The following is a 23,835-nucleotide window of genomic DNA, read 5'->3' as shown; positions in this document are numbered from 1 at the left end:
AGCCTCTATGGAGCTCTAATAAGCCCAGGGGCTAATCAGCTCAAAACCAGCCTTTCTGTGCCCTGAGTGTCTCCTCCTTAATGGCCTGGTCCGAGCTGCCACCAGCAGGGAAGTCAGCCTCCTTGTACCAAAACGGGGGGTCTGGCCCTGGTTCAGGTTACACCAACTGCGGTGTGGCTCTCGGGGTGGGGTGGGGGGGGGGTAGATGGAAGAGACCTGTGAACCCCCATTCGGGGAGCCCAAGAGGGGCAGCGAGAGACCGTGTCCCCGAAGTGCGGAGACAGCGCCGACCCTGGGCAGGCAGGGCCCGAGTCCGGGAGGGGGTGGTAGCCCGCGCCCGTGCGCCACCGTGGGTACCACCTGCGCTCTGCGAGCTTCCCTTCAGCCCCCGGGAACCCTTGACCAGTTGCTGCCGGTAACACTTTTTAGTGCGCCAGTCAGAGGTGAGGAAGCTGAGGCCAGGGGCGAGTAAGCAGAGCAGGTAGGTGGCAGATCGTTTTGAGCTCAAGCGGCCGCGCCCCCGGAGACCTGCAAAGGAAAACCTCTGACCGGTGATCCGCCCACGGAGCGGCGGAGCAGGTGCCCCCGGACAGCCTCCGCCCCCTCGCACCTGGGCCGGCGCCGCGGGCCTGGCGGGGGGCGGGTCCGCAGCCCCGGGTGCCGCGGGGGTCCTTCCGAAACGCGGGGTGAGGGCGCGGGGGCTGTGGCCAGCTGGGGACCCTAGCATTACTGCCAAACGGCTGCTCCACGAGTCTGACTTTGGCTCACAGCCCCACGGCCGGGAGCTCCCCCTCCGGGCCGGCGGGCTCGCGGCGAGGCCTCGGGCTCCCATCCGACCCGCGGCCCGGGCTGCGGGGGCCAGAGCTCCTCGGGGCAGGGCCGGGCCGGGAGGCGGCCACGGGTCCCCCGCCTGCAGGTGCGCCCCCGCCCCCTCAGCCCGGGCGGGACTCGCGGACTCCGGCCCCGCCCCACGCCCGCCCCGCGGGCTCATTTACATGCGGCCGCGCCCCGCCCGAGGCGCCTAAAGCGACGTGTCCTTGTCCCCCGTGGGCAGCCCCAGCGCGTGCGGCCGCGGATCCCCAGGTAACGGGGGGTGGGGGTGCGGGTGGGGCGGCGGGGAGAGGGCCCTGGGGCAGGACCCGGGGTGGCGACTGGCGGGGAAAACCTGGGTCGGGAGTCCGGGTCTGCAGCCCCCCCTCCGGGGCCACGGCCGTCCAATCCCCGCGGTGGGCCTGGGGACTGCTGTGGGCTCTGGCCATTGCCCATTGCTGACCTCCCGACAGCCGCCTCAGGTCCACAGCCATTCTGGCACTAGTGTCCCTGCGTGTGTGACGTCTTGGGGGCAGGACGGCCAGCATGGTGGCCGAGTAACTGCCTGGCCATCCGGGCAAGCTGGAGGCAGCTTAGCTTCTGGCGGAGGGGCCGCACCTCTGAGTGGTCTCAGCAGAGTGCCAACTGGCCACCTAAGCTCAGGAGGCCCTCAGGCGACAGTGAGGGGCATGGGGCCAGAGAAAGGCCCAGGGGCAAAGCGTGCCACCCACCAGATCCGGGAAACGTCTGAGGGGTCAATGTGAGGTCCAGCGGGGCCGCGGGGGTGGGGGTGGGGTCAGCTCAGCACCACGAGGTGAATGGGAAGGACTCAGGGGTCACTGTGCAATGAGTGGTCGGTCAGCTGCCGTTGGGGACAGCTGCCCTGAGTGTCCCCTGGCCTGCTGAGTGAGTGCGGGGTGGCCTGTGTTCTGGATTTCAGCTCCAAAGGCCCACCCCCTCTGAGAGCCAACACCTGCAGGACAACGAGTCTGGAGCCATGAAGACCAAGAGCCGGCCACCCCGGCGCCGGGCACCTCCGCAAGACTCAGAAGCCACCCCAGCAGAGCGGACGCCTGACAGGCCACCGCCGGGCTCGGGGGGACCGGACGCGGCCAAGGCTCTGCGGAGCCGGACGGCGCGGGCGCAGGGGGCGCGGGCGGAGGGCGGGCGCCGGCGGCCGGTGCCGGGGGGCCGGCGGGAAAGCAGCGTACAGCGGCGGCTAGAGAGCAATGAGCGGGAGCGACAGCGCATGCACAAGCTGAACAACGCCTTCCAGGCGCTGCGCGAGGTCATCCCACACGTGCGCGCCGACAAGAAGCTCTCCAAGATCGAGACCCTCACACTGGCCAAGAACTACATCAAGTCGCTGACCGCCACCATCCTGACCATGTCCAGCGGCCGCCTCCCGGGCCTGGACGGGCCGGGCCCCAAGCTCTACCAGCACTATCAACAGCAGCAGCAGGCGTCTGGGGGCGCACTTGGGGTGCCCGAGGCCCCGCCCGAGGGCCACCTGCAGAAATACTCCACCCAGATCCACAGCTTCCGCGAGGGCTCCTAGCACACTGCCGGGGCCTGGGACCTCCACGCCGGGGGCTCAGGGTCCCGGATGCTCAGTGCCTCCCCTGGCCCGCGCCGGCCCCCTGGGGACAAGGCCGGGTGAATCGTGGCCTGGTCGAGGCCGCGGCTTCTGGGCATCAGGAGGCCCGAAGCTCCTCCAGGTCCTGGGACCTGCTTTTTCATCACATAGGCAGGAGCCGCCGGCCTTGGTCCCTGAGTCCTCGTTACTCCTGCTCTCTCCCGAGGCGAGGGGAGATTCCATGTAGAGGGTGGCTTGGGTAAGTTCCCCAGTTACTGCTGAGACCCGGGGCCCAGGGAGGGGTTTCCCCCGACCCACACCGCAGCCTCCTCGTTCTGGGTAAACTGAGGCATGGGGCAAACAAAGCGCACGACCTGGAGGAGAGTGGGGCTGAGCGGGGGTGCTCGGAGCCTCCAGTTCAGCATCTGTCAGGTGGAAGCCCTTCAGGTTCTTTCCCGCTGATTCTGAAGGGAGCTTGTCCAGCGAGAGGGCTGGGGTGGTCTCTGCTCCCTCCTCCCGGGTTGGGGCTCCTGACTGAGGAGGGTCTGCGGCCAGCGGGGTGCTGAGACAGGACCGGGTGGGTGGGTGGGCGAGACAGAGGTTGCTCCGGCCTGGTTTCCCGGAGCGGTCGGGGGTCTCCCCCTGCAGGCAGAGGGTCTGTCCCCCCTGCCTCCCTCTGGGTCCCCTCCAGGTCTGCCACGCGTTGTTGAATCTATGGTCCTGTCTGTGGCAGACAGGGGTCTGGGCGGACGGTGGTCTGACAGACGTCAGGATGTTCCTGGGTCCTGGCTGCGCTCAGGGGCCCGTGCAGGGCGGCAGGGGCTCCCCTCCCCCACCGGGTGCTCCTCAAAGGCAGGACTGGGCAGCCTGGCAGGTCTCGGCCGCCTCGGGCCACGCTTCCTCCTGGGGTGTTCCTGCCCCGCCAGCCCTCATGGGCTGGGTTACTCTGCTCTCAGCCCTGGCAGCTTGTCTCCCCTGTCCGGTTGCCCAGGGCCAGCCTGGGGAGGGGACGGGGCAGCCCTCAGGCAGGCGCCCCAGGCACAGGGGCTGCAGAGAGGCTGGAGCTGGCTTGGCCCCGGGGGGGGCCGGGTCCCCCATGCCTGGAGCTGTCCTAGAGCTCCCGGGGGCCAAGCCCCTCATGGGCACTGTGGGTGGGGGCTGAGCCCAGCTGGGGGCGGGGCTGCCACAGCCCAGGACCCCTCCCCGATGGACAGGCTCAGTCTCCCAGCCTTGACCATCTGGGCCCCAGCCACTTCACGTCCTACCCGTCTTGGCATCAGCCCCGGCTGCATCAAGGGCAGCAGGTGGCGCCCCTGGAAACAGCCATTAGGGGCTTCAGTCCCAACTTTCCAGGTCACCCACCAGCCGGACACCGCCCCTCCCCCGCCGCCAGGCCCCAGGGCCAGGCCCTCTGGAAGGGCCACCGGAGGAGGCCTGGTCTGGTCCCAGCCCCTCGCCCCAGCCAACCTTCAGCATGGGTGAGGACGGACCCCAGGTGCACCTGGCTTGTCCCCCAGGGGAGGCCACTCAGGGTCAGTGGTCAGGGGTCCACCCAATAGGCGCTGACGTCGAGGGCAACTCCGAGCTGGGGACAGATGGGGCTTCTGCGCCCCTGCTGTGGGTGGCGGGGCCGCCTGGAACATGGGACGGGGAGACCCGCAAGCCTGGCAGCTCTTTTCCGGCTGAGCTGAGGCCAGGGCAGGCTCAGCTGGTCCCTGAACTTGCTGAATGAGACAAAGCCTGAGCCGAAAGCACGGGGTCGGGGCGGCCCAGCAGAGGCTCCATCCAGGAGGGCACGCCTGCTGCCTGGGGGTCTGTGGGTCACCACCTTGCAGGAGAGCCTTTGTGAGTCTGTCTGTCCCAGACTGGCACCCCGTCGTCTCCTCTGAGGCCGGAGCGCACCTGCCTGCCCCGTGGCCATGTCACGAAGGGGCCCAGAAGGTCCCGGTCCAGATTCGGACTGTTGAACATGGAGAGGGGGTTGGCCAAGCCTGCTGCCGGGTCTGCTCCGTCGACCCTCGTCTTGGACTCCAAGCCCAGGCTGAACCTGTGAGGATGCCCAGCCCGGCCCGGCCTTCCCAGGCTGTGTGTTTCCTGAAGTCGGAGGCTCACGCACCCTGAGCCTGGGGCCGGCACCGTTGGCCACAGACCCACAGGCAGACCAGACCTGTGTGAGTTCGGGGGCGGGGAGAAACCGGAACTGCGGCTTGCCTGTGGGGAAGACCCACCTGGAACTGATCGGCCAGTGCCCCCGCTGTAATTATGGTGAAAATGTTTCTTAAACGACCCCAGTTTGCTTTCATTTTTTCTTAACAGCCTCTTCAGGTACTAATGAAGCCAAAATAAAAGGTCCAATGGGGCGATTGGTGCTTTTTGCCCTATGCTTGAGTGGGTGGGGAGCTGTTTTAATCATAGTGGTAGCAGTAAAAAAAAAATAATTATCATGTCCTTGATACTCTGGTGTTAAGTTTTTATTGAATAAAGCATCCAAGGAATCGAGATGGTTCAGTGATGCTGAGCTGGGTTGGGGGTGGGGGAAACAGGCGCCCTGGAGAAGGGGGCGGGTGAAACCAGCAATTCACAGCAGAGCAACAGGCGCCACTGTAGAAGCCGTAATGCCCACTTGGAGAGATTTGACGACTTGAGTGTAAACAGACAAGAGGGCGCCAACCCTTCACGAGCTTTCCCTGGGTGCTGCCCCTGACTCCCGCCTCCTGGTCCCAATTTCAGGCGACCCGGCAGAGGCCGCCAGCTTTCCTCCAGTGCCCCCCGCGGAGGGGACCCCAAGGGACACCTCCTCAGAGTCAGCTTCTGGGTAGCAAACAGGAGGCAAAACAGCGCACTGCCGAGCCCCTCCGGTGGGCCTACCGGGGCAGCCGGCGGAGTCGGCTCATCGGGGTCTCAAAACCAGCAGAGACGAGATGTGGGTCTGCACGAGTCAAATCACCTGGTTGTGGGAGGCTGACTTGAGGCTTCAAGTGTGCCCCTTTTCTGATAAAAAGCAGCTGTACGCTGGGAGTGGGGTCGCTTGGGGGCAGGGGTGCCTCCCTAGGACTCGGCTCAGGCCTGCCACCTCCAGGCTCCTCTTGCTGGCCCTCTACCCACCCCACCCTCTGCAACAGGATTTGCCGTGAGAGGAGCCCCCCCAGCCCCCAACCACATCTGGGGAAGGGCTGGCTGAGGGCCGGTGATGCTGACCTTGCAACTGGACAGTGGGCCGGCCGTTCTCTGTCCACCCTGGGAAGACGACACCCCTCCCCAGCATTTATTTCCAACCCCTTCCTTAACTTAGGAAATGAAGTCCTATTTGCGAGCCCTGTTCTGAGAATTGATCGGGCCCAGGAAAGACCATCCTGAGCCCTGCTGCCATTTTTCCTGGGGGAGGAGGGTCCTGATGCCATCTGGGGCCACCCAGGGCCGAGGGGGCTCCCTGGGCCCTCTTCCCTAGGGCAGTGTTCCTGGAAGGCTCCAGGCTCCCACCCCGAGAGGCAGGAGGCAGAGGGGCGGGGGGCAGGCAGTTGAGGCCGTGGCAATGGGGGCCCACCACACACCCCACGTTCTCCCCACGGCCGGGGATGCGTAGCGTCCACAGAGCTTCACATTTCTGGGCCGTTTCAGGGCCCCCGAGGTGGCCGTGACCTCAGGCCAGGTTCTGCACAGAGTGTGGAGTCTGGGCCTGGCGACGCCACCCCCAGATCCATGTTTCAGGGTGTTCTGCCTGAGCATGGCTCCGACTGGAAGGCTCGCATCAGCGTTGGTCCTCGGCACCCGGCGCCACAGCTGCTCCCGGTGAGGGGAGGCGGCCTCAGCAGCAGACGGGGCTGGGGGTCTCCCATGGGGCAACGGCCACGCTCGGGGGCTGCCCATTCTGCTTGCTGGCCGGCTTCGGGGATGAACTCCCCGGGGCCCTGGTGGCACTGGCCCGGATGGAGAGGTGATCCCAGCCCCCCTGGGAGAAGAGAACCGACTCACCGGGGGCCACGAGAGAGGGGGTCAAAGGGCAGAGACCTTCCCTCCAGGTGGCCAGACCCTCGGGCTCTGCCCAGGGCACCCCCCACCTGACCCCTGGGGGCCCGGAGTCCCCGGCCAGCACAGCCACCCAATGCCTGCTCACCCCGATGCCGTAGTCCCAGCCCTGCCCCTTGGGCTCCAGGGACTGCACGCCCGTGCGGCGACACACAGTTCCCCGGCTCAGGCTGTGGCTCCCCTGGACTTTGTCAGCGATGACCCAGACCTGGAACAGAGACCTGCTGAAGCCCACTCCCTCCCCCTCCTCGCGGCATGGGGTCCATGGGGACAGCAGCGGGGGAGACCAGAGCAGGAACCAGACCCCCCCAGTCCCCGCCCCCAGAGGGAGCATCCACCCTCCATCCGTTTCCCCAGACCTGGTCCAGGGGCCCCACAGACACATGGCGCACGTTGTTGGACACGTGCTCCCAGCTGTCGCCCTGCGGGTGGCTGGGCGTGACCCCCTGGCGGTACCACAGGTTCCCTAGGAGAGACACGCCAGAGACGTGAGACCCTGAGCGTCCTGACCCACTGCAGGGTCTGCACGGCCAGGAGGTCTGACCGAGAGACGGACGGGCAGGGTCTCCCTCTCCATCTGCCCACAGCCTGGGCCAGCCCTGCCCTCCCAGGCCTGCCTGCACCCCGCTACATCATCATCGTGCTGGACCGGGCTGGCACACTCGTCCTGTGTCCACGCATGAGAACCTGAGGACAAGGAGTTCTTTAAACGACACAGCAACTCGGCCTGGGATGAGAGCCTCGGGTTCCAGCTCCTCGCCTTGTTCAGCTGTGACAGCGACAGGCCAGGAAAGGGCGCGGGCGGAACCGCTCGGAGGTGGCCTGGGGTTGGGGGGCAGGGGTGGCCCAGGCCGGGCAGGTGACCTCCGAGTCCCAGGCCCGGGTGGCACCATCTAGAAGATGCTCCTGGGCCGTGGCGCCGTGTTCTCTGCCCGAGGCGCAGGCAGGCCTGAGCACCTGGGGGGGGGCTGGTGCTCCCCACCCTGCATGACTCCGGGGGGAGGGGGGCCTGCGGGAAGGCCGACCTCAGACTGGCAGCTCTCATGGGGCTCAGGAAGGTCTTGTGCTGGGGCCTTGGTGGGCAAGGGTCTGGTCTCATCTCATCGGGGTGCTCAGGGAACCCCCTCCCCAGGTGACCCCTGGCGATCAGAAGCCACTTGCCATTTTCGTCCAAGGCGAACACTGAGGTGTGCCCCGCGGACACCTGCTTCAACCTCTGTTTGGGAGGAGGCGGGATGTGGTACCAGCAGTCGCCTGCGGTGGGAGATGGGTTGGGATGGGGCCTGGAAGCGGCACATCTGGCCGCCTCTGCAGCTCTCAGGGTCGAGCGGGTGCAGCCAACCCCAGTCCCCAGACCGGGCGGACCACACCGGTGACAGAGCCCTGCGGGAGCTGACCTGGGTCCTGCTGTCCAATGCCCTGGCCTGCCCGGGCCTTCCCCAGGCTGGGGCAGCCTCTTATCAGCTGCTGGCCCTAACAGGGACGGGGACGCGGCCAGGCTTGGGGTGGAAGCCCAGCCACGGGCTGCTGTGCGCACCCACTGCCCCAGGCGGAGGGCAGAGATGCACCAGCCGCCACACACCCATCAATCCCTGTGCCGGACACTGTCCAGATGTCCAGCCAACAACAAGCCTGCATGGCCTTCGCTCCTGGAGGGCAGTCAAGGTGGACACTGTGGATGGGCCACGGGGGGCGCCCAGGCAGGCCCCCTGAGGGGCAGGAGGCCGGGGGTGGTGAAGGACAGCCCCGTCACCGGTGACCACCCCTGGGTCACCCCAGCAGAGGGGGCGTGGACGCTGAGGGTAGCCCAGCCTGGCCCCATGCCGGGTCCACAGGCAGCACTCGGTAAATGCTTGTTGAATTAAACGGAGACCCGTCAACCGACTTCCCCCGGAAGCGGAAGTAGCCGTAGCCGCCCCCTGGCGCCCATCACAACATGGCGGCGGCGGCGGGCACACAGGGCCCGCCTGAGGCGAGGGCTCTCACCGTTGGGCCTGGAGGGGGACACGGAGCTGCGGTAGAAGGCGGAGCCGTCCCTCGCCACGGCCCACACCTGGTAGCAGGCGCCGATGGAGACGGAGGTGAAGGGCTGGTCGGTGCCCACGTGCATCCAGCAGAAGCCCTGAGATGAAGGAGCGACGCTCAGTGCTGCCCCGGTCCGGCCTGTCGCCCGCCCCGCCCCGGGGAGGACAGTTCCTCACGCCAACCTCGACCTCAGCTCCAAGTGCCCGCAGGCGTGGAGACCCCCTCGGGCCACGTGCGGTGTCCGCCGGGCCCAGGGACCGTCCTGGTCAGGCCCGGGGAGGCCGGAGCCCAGCCCGACTCCACGGCGGAGCCATGTCTCGGTGAGAATCCGCCCGAGCCCCGAGGGGGCAGCGGGCTGGGCAGGCCCTGGGTTCCCCCACGGGGTGCCCACCTCGGGGTTGAGCTCGGACACACCCAGACGGCACAGCACGTCCCCCTTGTCACTGACGGCCCAGAGTGCAATGTTCGGCCCGCTCCCCTGGGCGCTGGGACTCTCGGGGATGATGGACACGTCCCTGAGGGCCACTGAGGTCACCTCGAGCCAGGGCCCGCTGGTCACCAGCTTGCACTTTCTGAGCGGCAGACAGAACAAAGCCCTGGTCACCCTGGTGGTGCTGGGAGCCCCAGGGCCACCCGCTCTGGACAGAAGGGAGCAGCCAGGCCCCTGACCCCGACAGGAGCCGCTGGGCACCACCCTCCTGTGCTGTCTGCCCCTGCCCTGCCCCCACTCCAAGCCAGCCCCCCCCCCCCAAACCCCCAGGATCCTGCGGGCCCTGCCAATGACATTTCTCTTATTTGTTCTTGAAAACAAACCCTTCAGAAACAGCCCTGGGAGCCCGGGGGCACTTCCTGGGCTGACATTTATTTTGATCCTGTTTTCTCCTCCCCAGTTGTAAATTCCCCCTTTCTTCCCCTCTTCCAGCAGGGAGGGGCGCGGCCACACCCCCCAGTTACCTGCCTTCTCACCTGGCCCAGCACCTTCTCCTGACGAAATCCTTCATGGTTTTGTACTTGTGGTACGAGCTGCAAGAGGAAAAAGCTGAAGTCAGCACCATTCTGTGGAATTTTCTGGAAAGCGACGCTGCACATGCATTCCTTCTCCCAGGCCCTCAGTGTGAGCTAAGCAGGGGCAGCAGGTAATATAGGACACCATCCTCCTGCTTCAGTGGCCTCTAGCCCCACCCAGGCCTCCCTCGGGAGGGGGTCTTCCTGGGGTCAGGGTCTCCTCTCCCTGAGGCTGGGACCTCAGTGAGGCCTAGACGTGGCAGCTACCTGCGGTGGCCGGGGTGGGGGGCGGGTGCAGGGGACGGTGGTTTCTAGCTAAGGGGCCTCTGAGCCCTCCCCATCCCAGGCCTCATATTGCTCTTCTGCGAGCAGTCAAGTTCAGGGCTTCAGGTCAAAGGGAAGGCTCAGATCAGGATAAACCTCCTCCCCATCAGACGTCATCTGCTCAGAAGCCTCGGCTCAGGCTCTGGCTCGGTCTTTCTCGGCTCCGTCCTCCATCTGAACGTGACTCGTGTACCGTGAAGGGCCTGCGCCACTGGGCAGGGTGGAGGGGCTTCGACTGACTTTGCCAGGCCTGATGTGTGGGGCCCCAGCCCCGCTGAGAGCCCCTCCCCAAGGAGAGAAAGAGACACTCACGCGGGGAAGTCACTGGCGTACTGCCACCCCTCTGGGTCCGTGCCGCCGGGGACGCTGAAATCCACGAACCAGTCAGAAACCTGGAGGAACAGGTGGGTCGGTGTGGGCAGACCCCCTACTGCAACCTCTGCCCCACCCCCAGCCCGGGGCTCACCCAGGTCCACTGCAGGGACGGGGGCTTCGTGCTGGCCTTGGTGCACTCCTGCAGGCCCGTGGCGTCACTCCACATGTACCGATCAGTGGGCAGACCCCTGCGCGGGACACCAGGGGTGAGGTGACGCCAGAGAGAGGGGAACACAGCACCGCCACCACCCGCCGCCCAGGTGCCTGCATCTCCTGCAGGGAGGGGTGGGGTGGGCAGAAACAGAAGGAGCTCCAGACACCAGACAGCCAGACCACCCACCTGGGGCCTGTGGACCCCACCCCCCTTCTTTTGCATTGTGTGTGGTCGTGTCCTGTGGGCATGACCTTATTTGGAAAGGGGGTCTCTGCAGAGGGCGTGGCTGAGATGAGACAGTTACTGAGTGGGCTCTACTCCACTATGACAGCGTCCTTACGAAATGGGAGATTGGGACCCAAGCTTCCCAAATCAGGAAGCTGATGTGAAGACCAGGAGAAGGCCATGTAATGATTAAGTGATGCCGCCACCAGCCAAGGGAGTGCCTGAGGCCCCTGGAGCCAGGAGGGAGACTTGAACAGATCCTCTCCATGGCCCTCATGGGGAAGAGACCTGCTGACACCTGACTCAGGCTCCGAGGCCTCTGGAACCTAGAGGATGGACGTCTGCTGTTTGAGCTGTTGGCCCGTGGTGTTTTGTTACAGCAACACTGCCTGACGGACACTCCCAGCACACACAGTACAGGGTGGTCTCCCCGGGTGGCTCTGAGCCGGGGCAGCCCAAGGACCAAGCGGGGAGTGAGGAAGAAGGGCAGAGGCAGGCAGGTCAGCACCCTGTGTGGACCCTACACACAGCTGAGGCAGAGGTTTCCAGAACACATGCAGGCAGTGTGTATAAGCTGCCTTAGAAGAGCTCAAACCCTGATTTCCTGAGATGAACAGACAGACACAAATATTTACACATGAAGAAATCCTTGAAACTGTCCGTACGAAAGGTCACAAATGGTCTACACATCCACGACTGAGGAGAGGTTAGATAAGCCTGTCCACCCTCAGGGATTGAGTGGAGGCTGTCACCCACCATCTCTACGTGCCTGACTGTACCCCTTGCTGCCCCCGCTACCAGCAAATGCAGGCATACAGGGACGGGCAGAAGGAGAACTCTGAAATGCTGAAAGTGGTGGCTATCTGGTTGGTGGGATTAGAGTTTTTATTCGTGTTACTTCGTATTTTCATCAATTTGAAAAAACAAGAAATAAAAAGGTCTGTGCCAGTTATTTTAGTATCAAAAATATGAACCATATAAAAATAGCATTTTTAAGACCATATAAAAATATAAAAATACCATTTTTAAGATATCAAGACCCTCATCTCGTAGAAAATCACAAAATGTTATTAAAAAGAAATTAAAAATCTACATAGGACTTCCTTGGTGATCCAGTGGTTAAGAATCCTCCTGCCAATGCAGAGGACAGGGGTTTGAACCCTGCTGTAGGAAGATTCCACATGCCATGGGGCAAATGAATCCACTTAACCACAACTACTGAAGCCCATGTGCCTATAGCCTGGACTCTGCAAGAAGAGAAGCTAGCGAAGTGAGAAGACCGCACCGTAACAAAGAGTAGCCCTGCTCACCAAAACTAGAGATAGCCTGAGCACGGCAATCAGGATCCAAGCACAGCCAATAAATAAATAAAATTTAAAGATCTACGTAAATGAACACCTGAGTTAGAACAAAGGTGGCTGTTGTGATGCAAGGGAGAGGGATAGTCTTTTCAATACATGGTGTGGGTCACTGGATAGTAAAAGACGAACAACACTTGATGCCTACCTCACTACATACCAACTAGTTCGGGTGAGGGGGTTCTAGACCTAAGTGGATAAGACAGAGAAGTAAAGCTTCTAGAACAGGCTGGACCAATCATGTCCCAGGGGCCTAATCACAACTGTCAGCACAGCCTACAAGATAAGGGTGGTTTTTACATTTTAAATGGTTGGGGAAAAAAGGACAATGCTTTCATGACAAGTGAAAATTCTATGCAATTCAAATTTGTGTCCAGATGTAACATCTCACTGGGACAGTGATGCTCATTTGTTTCTGTGACTGCTTTCAAGAGACAGCTGCAGAGCGAGCTGTTGTGACAGACACCCTAAGGCCCGCCACACTTCAGCTATTTACTGTCTGGTCCTTTATAGAAAGTCTGCCGACTGCAGTTGCAGAGATAGGAGGATGTATTTATTCCCTTAGGGTTAATGAGATTTCTTAAGAGGGTTTTTGTATGGCTCCATTTTTACGTAAAAGATCATTGGACTACATTTAATAATTAAAAGTTCCTGCTTATAGGGTGAATATGTAACAAAGGGCTCACACCTTCATATATAAAGAGCACTGGCAAATCAATAAAAAGATCAACAAAAGCGCAGGACAAGGACTCGAAGGGGCATTTTGCAAAGGAGAAAGTATCCAAGTGCCACGTATGTGACAGGCCCTTTGCCCATTTAGCTGCCAGGAAACAGCAACTGGAAACAGGAGACACTACTTCATGGTCACCAAAATGGCTGCAACACAGAAACAGCAAAAATGTGGGGGCATGCCCACTTCAGAGAACTGGCAGTTCCAACATCAACTGGGTGGACGGCAACACCACTAGGCCCCCACAAGGTAAGGGACACGGTCCGCAGCAAAACCACCTCACCTCAGGCCGCAGCCACACCGGGCTTCTGACTGACTGACTACAAACAAGGGCTCCCACTACCTCAGATTTGATAATCTGCTAGAATGACTCACAGAACTCAGGAAAGCTCTCTCCTTATGAGAGAACTCTTGTAGTTTTATTATACTGGGACCAGTGGAAAGAAGAGACCCACAGGACAAAGTCTTTCCGGGAGGCTCCCCAACGCTGAACTTAGATAAGGCTGCTCTGGCCGCTGGAACTCACGCAACGGCTTTAAGGGCCAAGAAATACCACAACTCGTTTACTTTTTAAAACAAGCAAAAGAACATATCCCAGGAAGAGTATGAGAAACATGTTTCTATGTTGAGGAAATAATAAGAGGCATACGATCTAGCTTTTCTAGTGTCTCCACTTCTGTCCCAAACACAACACCACTCTCTTGTCCCAAAGCCTCACATCTGAGGAATTAAAATAATTTTGGTGAAGGCTGCAGTGTTCTCAGTAGCTTCCATTAAGCAAAACTTTTAAAAAAAGTTAAATTACTCCCCTCTTCCCCCTAAAAAAAGCACCAGATGGGATGGGGAGGGGGTGGCAGTGTTCTATTTCTTGACCCTGGTAGTGATTACATTGGTGTTTGATTTCTGATAAGTCAGTAATACACAGGCTTCCCAGATGGCACTAGTGGTAAAAACCCACCCGCCTGCCAATGCAGGAGTAGATGTGAGTTCAGTCCCTGGGTCAGGATGATCCTTTGGAGGAGGGTACGGCAACCCACTCCAGTATTCCTGTCTGGAGAACCCCATTGACAGAGGAGCCTGGTGGGCTACAGTCCATGGGGTTGCGGAGTCAGACACAACTGAAGCGACTCAGAACGCACATACACAGTGATATACATGGACATATCTATGTTATGTCTACATGTACTTCGATAGACACATCTCGCCACATGTATGTATATGCACATTTCATGAACTTGATATATGTTATGCTCTCCATAAGTGAGTTTTTAAGATATGTGTTATACTTAAAGATTCATGGGGGAAAAAATCCTGTAGGCAGTTGGATCCAGCTAGTTCCACATTGGGGGCTGGACGCCAGCTCTCCCACTACTTGGGACGCGGCTGTCCAACCAACTGGGGCCTGCTTCTGCAGGCGCCCACGTGGCCTACCTGCTGGTGTAGCCCGTGACGGGGTTCCAGCGCTGGTTCTCATAGACGCGGACGCACTTCACGTCCCACTGTGTGAAGACGTTGCTGGTGCTGCTGGCCAGGCCTGGGGCGAGAGGAGGTGGTCAGACCTAAGCCACACCTGCTGCCCACCCACCCGGCCAGGTGAGAGCAGGCGGGCGGGCAGCCCGGGAGGGCTTGGTGGGCCGGCTGGGTGTCTCTTCTCCTAGGGGGCGGATCACCTGCCCCTCTTCTACTGGGTACACCTCTTACCCCTTCCATCTCACTTACCTGGCACCCGGTGGGTGTGAGGGCCCCTCAACTCCTTACTAAGGTGCCTCGGACCCCTCACATGACCTTCACGAACCCCATGTTCTCATTTGTAAGGTGGGGACCAAGGGAATTCCTGCCTCACAAACGGATGCCATTAAGCCTGTGCAGACATATGTTCCAGCGGTCTCTGGACCACACTTCCACAGGGTTAGCTGCCCTCACCATGGGGTGTGTGGGCCAGGGCGTGAAATGTCCCGTTTCAGGGTTTGCTTCTGCCTTCGTTTATCTGTAGGAGACACAGGGGCCCTGCCTCTGGGACGCAGGGAGCCCATGGGGGTTCAGCAATCTCTCACCCACTAAGGCACTACCCCCACTAAAGAGGGACTGGAATTAGGCCTGGGAATCAAGAGACTGTGGTTCGTTCCGGCAGCTGTCCTTCTGAAACCTGCACGGTCTCCGGCTCAGCCATGGGTGCCCAGGAAGGCTCGTCAGAGGCCAGGCCTTTGTGGGCTCATGCCGTGTGCTTTGGCCCTGGGACTTGGAGGTTGGCAGAGGTGAAGGTCACCCGTCAGCCGAGCGCCAGCACGGGGGCAGGGAAGCCAGCCGGGGATTAGAGCAGGGTGGGCCTGGGGGAGCAGGGCCCTCCTTCACCTTGGAAGCAGCCTCCGCCGTAGCCGCCCGTGTAGACCCAGGCCGTGTGGTCGTAGCCGATGCCCCACACCACGCCCCGGCTGTTGGCTTCCACCACCCGCAGGTGGCCGCCTATCTGCCGCCAGAACCTGCAGTGTGGGGAGGGAGGAGGGCGCGTCCAGCAGGTCTCTCCGGCCTCGTCCCCTCCCTCCGCAGCCTTCCAGGGCTCCTGTTTGACTCAGCTTTGGTCTCCAGTGACAGACTCGACTGAGGACGAGGGAACCGGCCTGGCTTCCCTGGGGGAATTAACCAGCTAAGGGGGCCCAGAGCGGGCGCAGGAGCCGGTCAGGCCTGCGGTGGGCAGGGCCTTCAGGAGTCCCTGTCCGCGAAGCTGTGTGGATAACGGGGACGGTTGTGGGGAGTTGAGGTCAGCACCCCGAGTTCCTGCTCCCCGGGTCGGGGCGGGTCATGGTAGAGCAGGGTGAGCCACCAAGTGGGCTGGCATGGTGTCCCGGATGCGGGGTGTGCGGCCACCGGGGTTGCCCTCCTGAGGGCGGAGGCCCTGCACTGTCACCAGAGGAGGCTCGTCTGGGCCCCGGGCACACAGGGCCACCAGGAGCGGAGAAGCAGAGGGCGAGCGGATGTCCCCTCTCCCTCCTGTGTGGGGCCCCGGCCTCACCCACGTGCCCCCGGTCCTCACGGGCTCTGGGTGACTGGGGAGCAGCAGCAGGACAGTCGGAGCCCTGCGTCCTCAGGACTCTGCTCACGCTGCCCCCCCGGGGGGCCTCACTCCACCTTGTGGTTTTAAATGCCACCTGTGGGCCACGCCTGCCTCACCCCCAGCCCCGCCAGGTTCCTGGGGCCCCCTTGGGGTCCTCGCACAGGCCGGGCCAGCGGGAACCCAGATCTGGGGCCGGACCAGCCCCCAGCCCCCAGCCCTCAGCCCAGTCGGGTGCAGCTGACTCACATCTGGTCGCAGGGCAGCCGGCGCTCGGGCGCCTCGAGGTCCAGGCCAGGCTCGCTCACGAAGATGTCTCCCTTGCAGGTGACGGACCAGATGGCCTGCGGGGAGGGGCGGCCGTGCAGTCTCCGGCTCTCACAGCAGGACAGGTTGAGCAGGGTGAGCTGGCGAGGGGGGAGGCGGGTCAGCAAGGCTGGGCTGGCTCCAAGACGGCGGCCCCCGCCCCCACCCAAGGGACCCCCACCCACTCACCCAGTCGCTCATGTCCTGCTCGGTGGCGGCGGCCAGGCGCACGGGCCACCTCTGCCGCGTCCTCTCGGGGGTGTAAAGGGCGAAGGAGTGCTTGGCCTCGTTGAACACGGGGACCAGCGCCGTCACCTCGTTGAGGAACACGTGGATGTACTGCATGCAGAAGGCGGGGGTCAGTGGGACCCTGGGTGGAGGCCCGGCACCGTGGGGGGAGCCGAGTCAGAAGGCCTTGGGGGCCGAGGACGGTGGGGCTCAGTGCGGGTGGGAGGCAGTCACTGTGGGGGGCTCGCTCCTGAGCAGAAACCTGAGTGACCTTGTTGATGTTTAGAACCGGATTGATTTGGTTCAAACTCCAGCCCTGGTGGGAGGTTGACTCTGCCTCCAGAACCTGCTTCCTCATCTGGAACTCGAGGGCCGGCACACACCTGCCCCCACTGCCTGGGATGCGGCCACCCGATCCCTTCCCTGGACGCCCCTCCCTTAAACACAGCACCGCCCCCCCACCTCCCTCCTCCCCTAGACAACCCACCCACCTCCCCGCCCCTCCACGATGCCCCGCCCACCTTCTTCTCCTCGTGAACCACGTAGTAGACGAAGAGGATGCTGTCCTGGGCCCCATCGTTGCCGGTGAGCTGCTCCAGGGCCACGTGGACGTCCACCCACTTGTGGGGTTTCCAGTCACACCACCACTGCAGGGCCCCGGTCTTCACCCACACAGACTGGGGCAGAGCCGGAGCACAGTGGGATGGAGTCAGAGGCGGGCCCGTGGGCCCCCACACTCCAGCCCGGACCCGGCGCCCCAGGGCCACCCTGGTCCCTTCGTTGCCTCGGGGGTCGCTCCACTCAGCCCTCCCGCCCCCCACCCCCACTTCACCCTAAGGACAAAAGTGACACCATCAGACACCCGCCAGGGGCCAGGCCCCAAGCCAGGGAGTTCTGTGAGTCTCGGGATCAGCACCGCTACCCCCTGAACAGGGTGGGGAAACTGAGGCCCGGGCAGTTCTGTGCCCAACCGCGTCACAGAGGAGTCAGCTGCAAGGCGGGGACCCACATCAGCCAAGATGGGGCCAGGTCCTCTGTGCCCGGAGCACAGTGGGGCCCGCACACGACTCTCCCCGGGGCGGGCGTACGGCAGGCGCTCAGCGAATGCCTGCTGCAGGAGGTGCCCCGGGCGCCGCGCACCTGCTCCACCGCCTGCTCGTAGTGCTGGAAGCTCTCCAGCTCCCGCTTGGTCCTTTCCGTGAGCTGCTGGAAGATCTGCTTCCGCCAGGCAGCGGTCTGGGCGGGAGTGATGGACAGCGAGAGCGTCTGCGCCGAGGGGGACAGGCCTGCCGGCCAGTCGCAGCCTCAGGGCCGGGCTGCAGGCCAGCATCAGCCCTTTCTTTCCGGAAGGCTAGCATCTCTGTGAAATGTCCTGTGAGCCCTCCCTGCCATCGCTCACCCTGGTAGGGAAGCAGGCGTCCCCCGGGTCAGCCCGGGATGGCCACCCCTGCTGGGACGGGAGGGGAAGGGCGCCAGGCCGATGCCCTTCCTTCCGACCACCTGACTTGTCGCGGAAGGCTCCAGAAAGACGGGCTGAGCACGGTGGGGGCGCCAGGCTTGCTCCAGATCCCCGGGGCCCCCTCTGCGGCACTGGGCAGCCACACTTACCTGACTGGGTGGTGAACCACTTGAGCGTGGTGTGGGCCTCCACGGCGCAGCCTCCGCCCGACACCCAGGCCCACAGCGCGTGGCAGTCGGCGCTCTCGGGCTCCTCCAGGCCCAGCGGGAGGAGCGTCAGCGAGGACAGGTCGGTGGCCTCCGGAAAGTTGGCAGTTGCGTGGCTGGGCCCTTTCTTGGACTCCTTCCCACGCAGCCTGGCCGGGCTGGAGGCAGGGCCGGGGACCTCCCAGGAGGCATCGGTGTCGCCAGGACCACAGGACTCTGCACTGCTCCTCACTTCGTTGCCAAAGAAGCAGCCAGCGCTGGAAGGAAGGGGGCAGACCTGTGACTCCCTTGGACACAGAATGTGTGACTCCCTGGGTAAATCACAGCCTCTCTGCCATAGACACCAGTACCTGCCTCCCAGGGAGCGGGAACCCTGGGAACTTGGAAAGGTCTCTGCGTCACACCCAGACCAACCAAATCAATGTATCTTGGGTGGCGATCTGGCAGCATTATGGCTTTTTTATTGTAAAAACATGGGATGTAAAATGTACCATTTAAAATTGTGAAATGCAGTGGCATTAAGTACATTTGCAGTGCTGTGCAACCACAACCAACTTCCAGAACCTTCTCATCACCCCGAATGGAAACTGTACCCATTAAGGAGTCACTCTCCACTCTCCTCTCTTCCCCCTAGCCTCCTGGCAACTGCTAGTTCGCTCGGTCTCCACGGACTCGACTATTCCGGACACTTCATACAAACGGCATGGTCAGGCTATGACCTTTTGTGACTGTCCGCTTTCAACTTAGTGTAATGATGGCAAGGGTCGTCCCTGCTGTAGCAGGTGTCAGCTCTTCATCCCTTTTTATTGTTAGATAATATTCATTGTATGTATACACTGTTTTATTTATCCATTCTTCCATTGGCAGACATTTGAGTTGCTTCCATGTTTTGTCTATTGTGAGCATAAGGGATGTATTAGTTGCTCAGTTGTGTCCAACGTTTTGCAACCCCCATGGGCTCTAGCCCACCAGGCTCCTCTGTCCATGGGATTCTCCAGATGAGAATACTGGAGTGGGTTGTCATTTCCTTCTCCAGGGGATTTTTCCTGACCTGGGGATCGAACCTGCGTCTCTGCGTCTCCTGCATTGGCAGGCGAATTCTTTACCATTAGCAACACCTGGGAAGCCCATCAGTGTTGCTATAAATATTCGTGAACAAATTTTTGTTTAAACATCTGTTTTCAGTTCTTCTGGGCATGTGTCTAGGACTGAAATCGCTGGGTCCTATGGTAACTGTCTTTACCTTCTTGAGGAGCTGCCACACTGTTTTCCAAAGTGGCTGCGTCATTTACACCCCCAGCAGTGCAGGGCAGGAGGTTTCTGGTTTCTCCACATCCTGTCAACACTGTTTCTGTCTCTGTTTTCCAGCTGTTCTGGTGGGTGTGAAGTGGTATCCAACGTGTTTGTCTTTTTAATGTGGTTTTGTTTGCATTTCCCTCATGCCTCATGACGTGGAGCATCTTTTCCTCTGCTTCTGGGCCACTCATGTACCGTACTATGCAGAAGTATCTATTCAAGTCTTTTTCCTCCCTACTTTAAAAAAAAAATTATTTATTTATTTGGTTGCCTTGGGTCTTAGTTGTGGCACATGGGACTGTTGATCTTCATTGTGGCATGCAAACTCTGTTTTTAAAAAAAATATGTATGTATCTGGCTGCGTTGGGTATTAGTTGCGGCACACGAGATCTTCGTTTTGGGATCTTTGCTTGTGTCTCATTGACTCTTTACTTGTGGCACTTTTGGACTCTCTACTTGTGGGATCCCAGTTCCTCAACCAAGGATTGAACCCATGTCCCGTGCATTGCAGGGCAGATCCTTTACTGCAGGAGCACCAGGGAAGTCCCTCCTTGGCCCTTTTCAGTTGTTTTTATCTGTTGTTGAGTTGCAGGAGCCCTTTGTATATTTTAGACAGTAGGTCTTGTCATATATATGATTTCCAATATTTTCTCCCATCCTTTTGATTTTTTCATTTTCTTGAAGTGTCCTTAGAGGCACAAAATTTTCTTAAATGTTGATGAACTCTGACTTCTCTACGTTCCCTTTAGTTTCTCGTGCTTTGGGTGTCATATCTAAGAAGCCGTTGCCAAACCCAAGGTCACCAAGATCTGGCATCAGTGGTGTTGGAAGTTCTCAGCTGATTCCAACGTGCTGCCTCCTTCGAGAACTATTGGCTGAAGCTGAAACCAGCAGGTAAATGTGAGCAAACCCTGCCTGGCTGGCCTCCCGACCCCTCTAGGCTGATGGTGCAGCTGAGTGCTGAGCGCCAGGCTGAGGGAGCGGAGGGTGAAGACCAGCGTCTGAGGGGGGCCCGAGCTGCAGACAGGATCGTGGGCCGTGGCCGGGAGGGTGAGTGCGGGCAGCCCCTTGCCACAGAACAGAGGCGGCCCCGGCTGAGGCGCAGGGTCACCTGCCAGCGTTCCCCTGGCCAGCGGGCAGGGCTGGGCCGCGTCCCCCTCTCTGACCCCAGCGAGACCAGGGACCTTGCGAGAAAAGCAGAACCTCAAAAAGGAAGCTCTGAGGGCTGGGCGTGAGGATCCCAGAGAGTTAGGCCTCCAGGAGTTCTGGTCTCAGTCCGGGACCTCGCCTCCAGCTTGAGACCCTGCACCTTCCTTCCCACTCTCCTCGGACACAGGGTCTGAGCAGCCCTGGAAAGGAAGCCTTTCCTCTCCCAGATCCTGAGGCTTCGAGACCAAAGGCCAGCCCCGCTCAGGCTGGCCCCAAGCCCCATGTGGACGGATGCCCTGGCCTCCCAGAGCTGCGCCTTCCCACCTCCCGCGCTCGGCTCTTGCCCTTGGGCCCAGCAGGATCCCGGCCCAGGAGAGGAGGCCCCACGGCCGTGGAGCTCGTGGGTCGGCCCGGTTCTCTCCCGCCGGGGACGAGGCGGGCCAGCCTCCTCTGACCCCGTCCGCCCGCCCAGCCAGCCCCGCCAAGCCCACCGCCCATCACCTGAGGAGGCTGATGGAGCTGCCCGAGAGCGAGCGGTCGCCCTCCCGGCCGGCGACAATGGCCTTCCACGTCTTCCCGCTGAGCTCGCTCTGGGTGACGCCCTGACGGAAGTACAGGGCCCGGTCCACGCAGCCGATGCCCCAGACCTGCGCGGAGAGGTACTGCTGGGCGGGCGGCGTGGAGCTCCCATCCTTCTGGGGGGCGGCGGGACCGCGTGGGGCGAGCACCCCGGGCGTCGGCTGGGGTGTGCCTGGGAAGGGGCTGGGGGCCATTGCTGAGTACAGGACTCGGATGCGGGAAGCGGAGCCCAGAGGGGCCGGGGCGGGTGCGTCTCCAAGTCCAGGAGGAGCAGGGAGCCCAGCCTGGCTCCACGACCTCAGGCCGACTCAGGGCTTTGGGGCACCAGGGTCCACAGAGGTGCCAATGCCGGTGGGTGCTGTGTGGGGACGGACGCCCACCCGTGTCCCCATCCTCCGTGTGACATTTTGTGGGAAGGAAGCTGCTCCCCAAGTGAACCCAGAGGATGCTCCTGGTCTTTCTGAAGAGGCGAAATAACCTTGATTCCAATCTCATTTTTAGGGGGAAGATGGCCGGGCAAGCCTCCTGCCCTCTGTCTTTGGGCGCTGAGGAAGGTGGGTGTGTGGGCACCTGAGGGACCCAGAAGAGGGGACCTGGCTTTGGGGGTGCCCGAAGGCAGAGCCGTGGCCCCAGGAGGCCTTGCTGTGGGGGTCGGGGCGTCTCTCTTACTTGGTCATGGCTCACGGCCTCTGTGGTCACGCCTGTGGGCACCAGCGAGCACCCACCTCGCCCCCGCCCATGGGCGCCCAGCCCACCAGGGCAAGTGAGGAGGGTGAGCGGGCACAGGAAGGGCCGCCACCCCCGTACCCCGGAAGTGATTCTAGAGCAATGGGAAAGGTGTCGCCTTCACCCTTGAGCCTTATGAGTAGCCAAACCTCTCTGTCTGTGAGGAGGCGGCTACCCTGTAGGAGCCATGCTCATGACGCTTAACATGACGCTTAACGAGACGCTGCTGCTAGAGTTGGAAAATGTTTTGCCCTTTACCTGTGCGCAAATATTTCTCAGCATGCCTCCCAGTCTCCAGGGTGAACGCCCCCGCCCAGATCTGTGCTTGTGGCCACTGCTCTGGGGCTCAGCCGGAAGCGGCCTCCCGGCTGCCCTCGTGGGCCTGCAGTGTGTGCCCGCCCTAGACCCCTCCCCTAGCAGCCTCACGGGCAGGCCCGGTGGAAAGGGATGGTGGGGAGCAAGGGGGCACCCGCTCCGAGGCCGCCCCCGCTGACCTCGGCTCAGAACCACACACACCTGGTCATTGAGGCCCACGTTCACCATCATCATTTCTCCAAACATCTCGATCCAGCTGGTGCCACAGGGGTTGTGAGAGTTGACGCCTCTTCGGAACCAAACCTGGGAAAATAAAAAATAAACACCTCCTTGGAGGGCCACTGAAATGCAAGGTTTTTTTTTTAAGTCTCAGGAAGACCAAATGAGTAATTTGGTCCTCTGGTCCAGGCCACAGATGAGCACAGCAAGCCATTCAGAAAGGATGCCCTCGGGCGTCGCCGGCGGCTCAGCGGTGAGGAATCCCCCTGCCAGTGCACGGGACACAGATGTGACCCCAGATCCAGGAGGATCCCACCTGCTGCGGAGCAACTAGGCCCGCGTGCCACAACCACCGAGCCTGTCTCTCGAGCCCAGGAGCCACCCCTGCTGAGGCCCGTGGGCTCCAGGGCCCAGGCTCTGCAACGGGCAGTGAGAGGCCCCCGCGCCGCGGCTGGAGGGCGACCCGCGCTCCCTGCAACTGGAGAAAGGCCCGAACAACAGCTGAGACCCAACACAGAAAAACAAAGAATTCTTTTAAAAAAGGAAGAAAGGACGCCCTGGATGTGGGATTAGAGATCGTGGAAGCAACAAGAAGAGATTGTGAAAGCAACTCAAAGTAAGCTTATTTCACTGGATTTGCCTCCGATGAAGTAAAAATGAGCACGTCTGGACAGGACGGGGAATCGGTCAGTTAGCTGAGAGTTTGCTTCTGATATTTGGGATGCTATGGCTTGTTGAGAGATAGTCATTCTGTGCTTGGTACAGGGGTGCAGGCAAGGCACGGGTGGGGTCACCAAAGAGCTCAGAGATCGTCAGTGACAACAGCAGAAAAATGCACAAGGCTCAGCTGATGCCAGATGTGTTCTAAAGAGTTTAATTTTATTTGTTTATTTTTTATTAGTTCATTTTTTAACTGTTGGCAGTGCTGGGTCTGTTTCCGTGTGGGCTTTTCTCTAGTCGTGGTGAGCAGGGGCTGTCTCTAGTTGCGGTACATGGCCTTCTCATGCGGTGCCTTCTCTTGTGTGGGGCACGGGCTCTGGAGCTCGAGGGCTCAATAGTTGTGGCCCACGAGCTTAGCTGTTCTGCATCATGTGGGATCTTCCCGGATCAGGGATCGAACCCATGTCTCCTGAATGGCAGGAGAATTCTTTACCACCAGGCCACTAGGGAAGCCCTGAAGAGTTAAGACCACACTCACAAGGACAAAAACCCACACAACCCTCAACATTAAACCGAGCCCTCGGACCCTGCCTCAGGGACCCTGTCTTACCTTCCGGTCCTTAGTGACGGCCCAGACCACGCAGACTCCCGTGGAGACATGCAGGATCCCGTTTTCAGATGTGGGAGGCTCCACTGTGGACCAGGAACTTCCTACCCGGCCCCAGGAGGAAGTGCAGGCAGCCCCCATCACTGGGAGCTCGGGGTGGGGGGTTGAAGCCGGGCGCCCCCTGCCCACCGCTCCCAGCCCAGCACGCAGAGCCGCCCACCTTTGGGGTTGTTCCTGTTGATTCCTTCCCGAACCAAGGCCTGGCCCTCCCAGAGTGTCACCCACAGCAGGTCGTGGGGCCCACAGCTGATCTGAACCGCCTCCCCGGGCGTGTCTACCAGGGACCACGACGAGCCTTCGGGGTTGTGGTGGCTGACATTCTCTCTGTACCACACCTGGGAGGCAACGGATACCAGCAGGGTCAGGCC

General features: G+C 61.3%; 2 protein-coding genes across 4 annotated transcripts in view; one reads left to right on the top strand and one right to left on the bottom strand.

Annotated features, from left to right (window-relative positions):
- Positions 1 to 957: 957 nt before the first annotated feature.
- Positions 958 to 4,746, top strand: BHLHA15 (basic helix-loop-helix family member a15). Its single transcript, XM_043454778.1, has 2 exons — positions 958 to 1,083; positions 1,751 to 4,746. The coding sequence occupies exon 2, from the start codon at positions 1,808 to 1,810 to the stop codon at positions 2,366 to 2,368; it is 561 nt and encodes a 186-aa protein (XP_043310713.1). The 5' UTR covers positions 958 to 1,083; positions 1,751 to 1,807; the 3' UTR covers positions 2,369 to 4,746.
- Positions 4,747 to 4,839: 93 nt separating this feature from the next.
- The window catches only part of TECPR1 (tectonin beta-propeller repeat containing 1), a 28,748-nt gene continuing 9,752 nt past the window's right edge, over positions 4,840 to 23,835 (bottom strand). For 2 of the 3 annotated variants that reach the window (XM_043454775.1, XM_043454776.1), the window contains 20 exons: positions 23,628 to 23,802; positions 23,411 to 23,511; positions 22,123 to 22,224; positions 20,803 to 20,948; positions 17,800 to 18,113; positions 17,332 to 17,477; positions 16,713 to 16,868; positions 16,153 to 16,302; positions 15,907 to 16,064; positions 14,961 to 15,088; positions 14,040 to 14,142; positions 10,233 to 10,329; positions 10,079 to 10,158; positions 9,404 to 9,460; positions 8,829 to 9,009; positions 8,399 to 8,534; positions 7,574 to 7,666; positions 6,772 to 6,878; positions 6,501 to 6,620; positions 4,840 to 6,335 (listed from right to left, as the gene is read on the bottom strand). In XM_043454775.1, the coding sequence (XP_043310710.1) occupies positions 6,192 to 6,335; positions 6,501 to 6,620; positions 6,772 to 6,878; positions 7,574 to 7,666; positions 8,399 to 8,534; positions 8,829 to 9,009; positions 9,404 to 9,460; positions 10,079 to 10,158; positions 10,233 to 10,329; positions 14,040 to 14,142; positions 14,961 to 15,088; positions 15,907 to 16,064; positions 16,153 to 16,302; positions 16,713 to 16,868; positions 17,332 to 17,477; positions 17,800 to 18,113; positions 20,803 to 20,948; positions 22,123 to 22,224; positions 23,411 to 23,511; positions 23,628 to 23,802 (2,694 nt within the window). In that variant the 3' untranslated portion in view covers positions 4,840 to 6,191. Of the gene's footprint in view, positions 6,336 to 6,500; positions 6,621 to 6,771; positions 6,879 to 7,573; positions 7,667 to 8,398; positions 8,535 to 8,828; positions 9,010 to 9,403; positions 9,461 to 10,078; positions 10,159 to 10,232; positions 10,330 to 14,039; positions 14,143 to 14,960; positions 15,089 to 15,906; positions 16,065 to 16,152; positions 16,303 to 16,712; positions 16,869 to 17,331; positions 17,478 to 17,799; positions 18,114 to 20,802; positions 20,949 to 22,122; positions 22,225 to 23,410; positions 23,512 to 23,627; positions 23,803 to 23,835 lie in introns of those variants that run through there. The other variant, XM_043454777.1, reaches the window with a different exon arrangement.

Source organism: Cervus canadensis, chromosome 32 (assembly GCF_019320065.1).
Source record: "Cervus canadensis isolate Bull #8, Minnesota chromosome 32, ASM1932006v1, whole genome shotgun sequence".
NCBI classification, from domain to species: domain Eukaryota; kingdom Metazoa; phylum Chordata; class Mammalia; order Artiodactyla; family Cervidae; genus Cervus; species Cervus canadensis.
The sequence above is the reverse complement of the archived record's forward strand: the minus strand, read 5'-3'. Positions and strand labels throughout refer to the sequence as shown.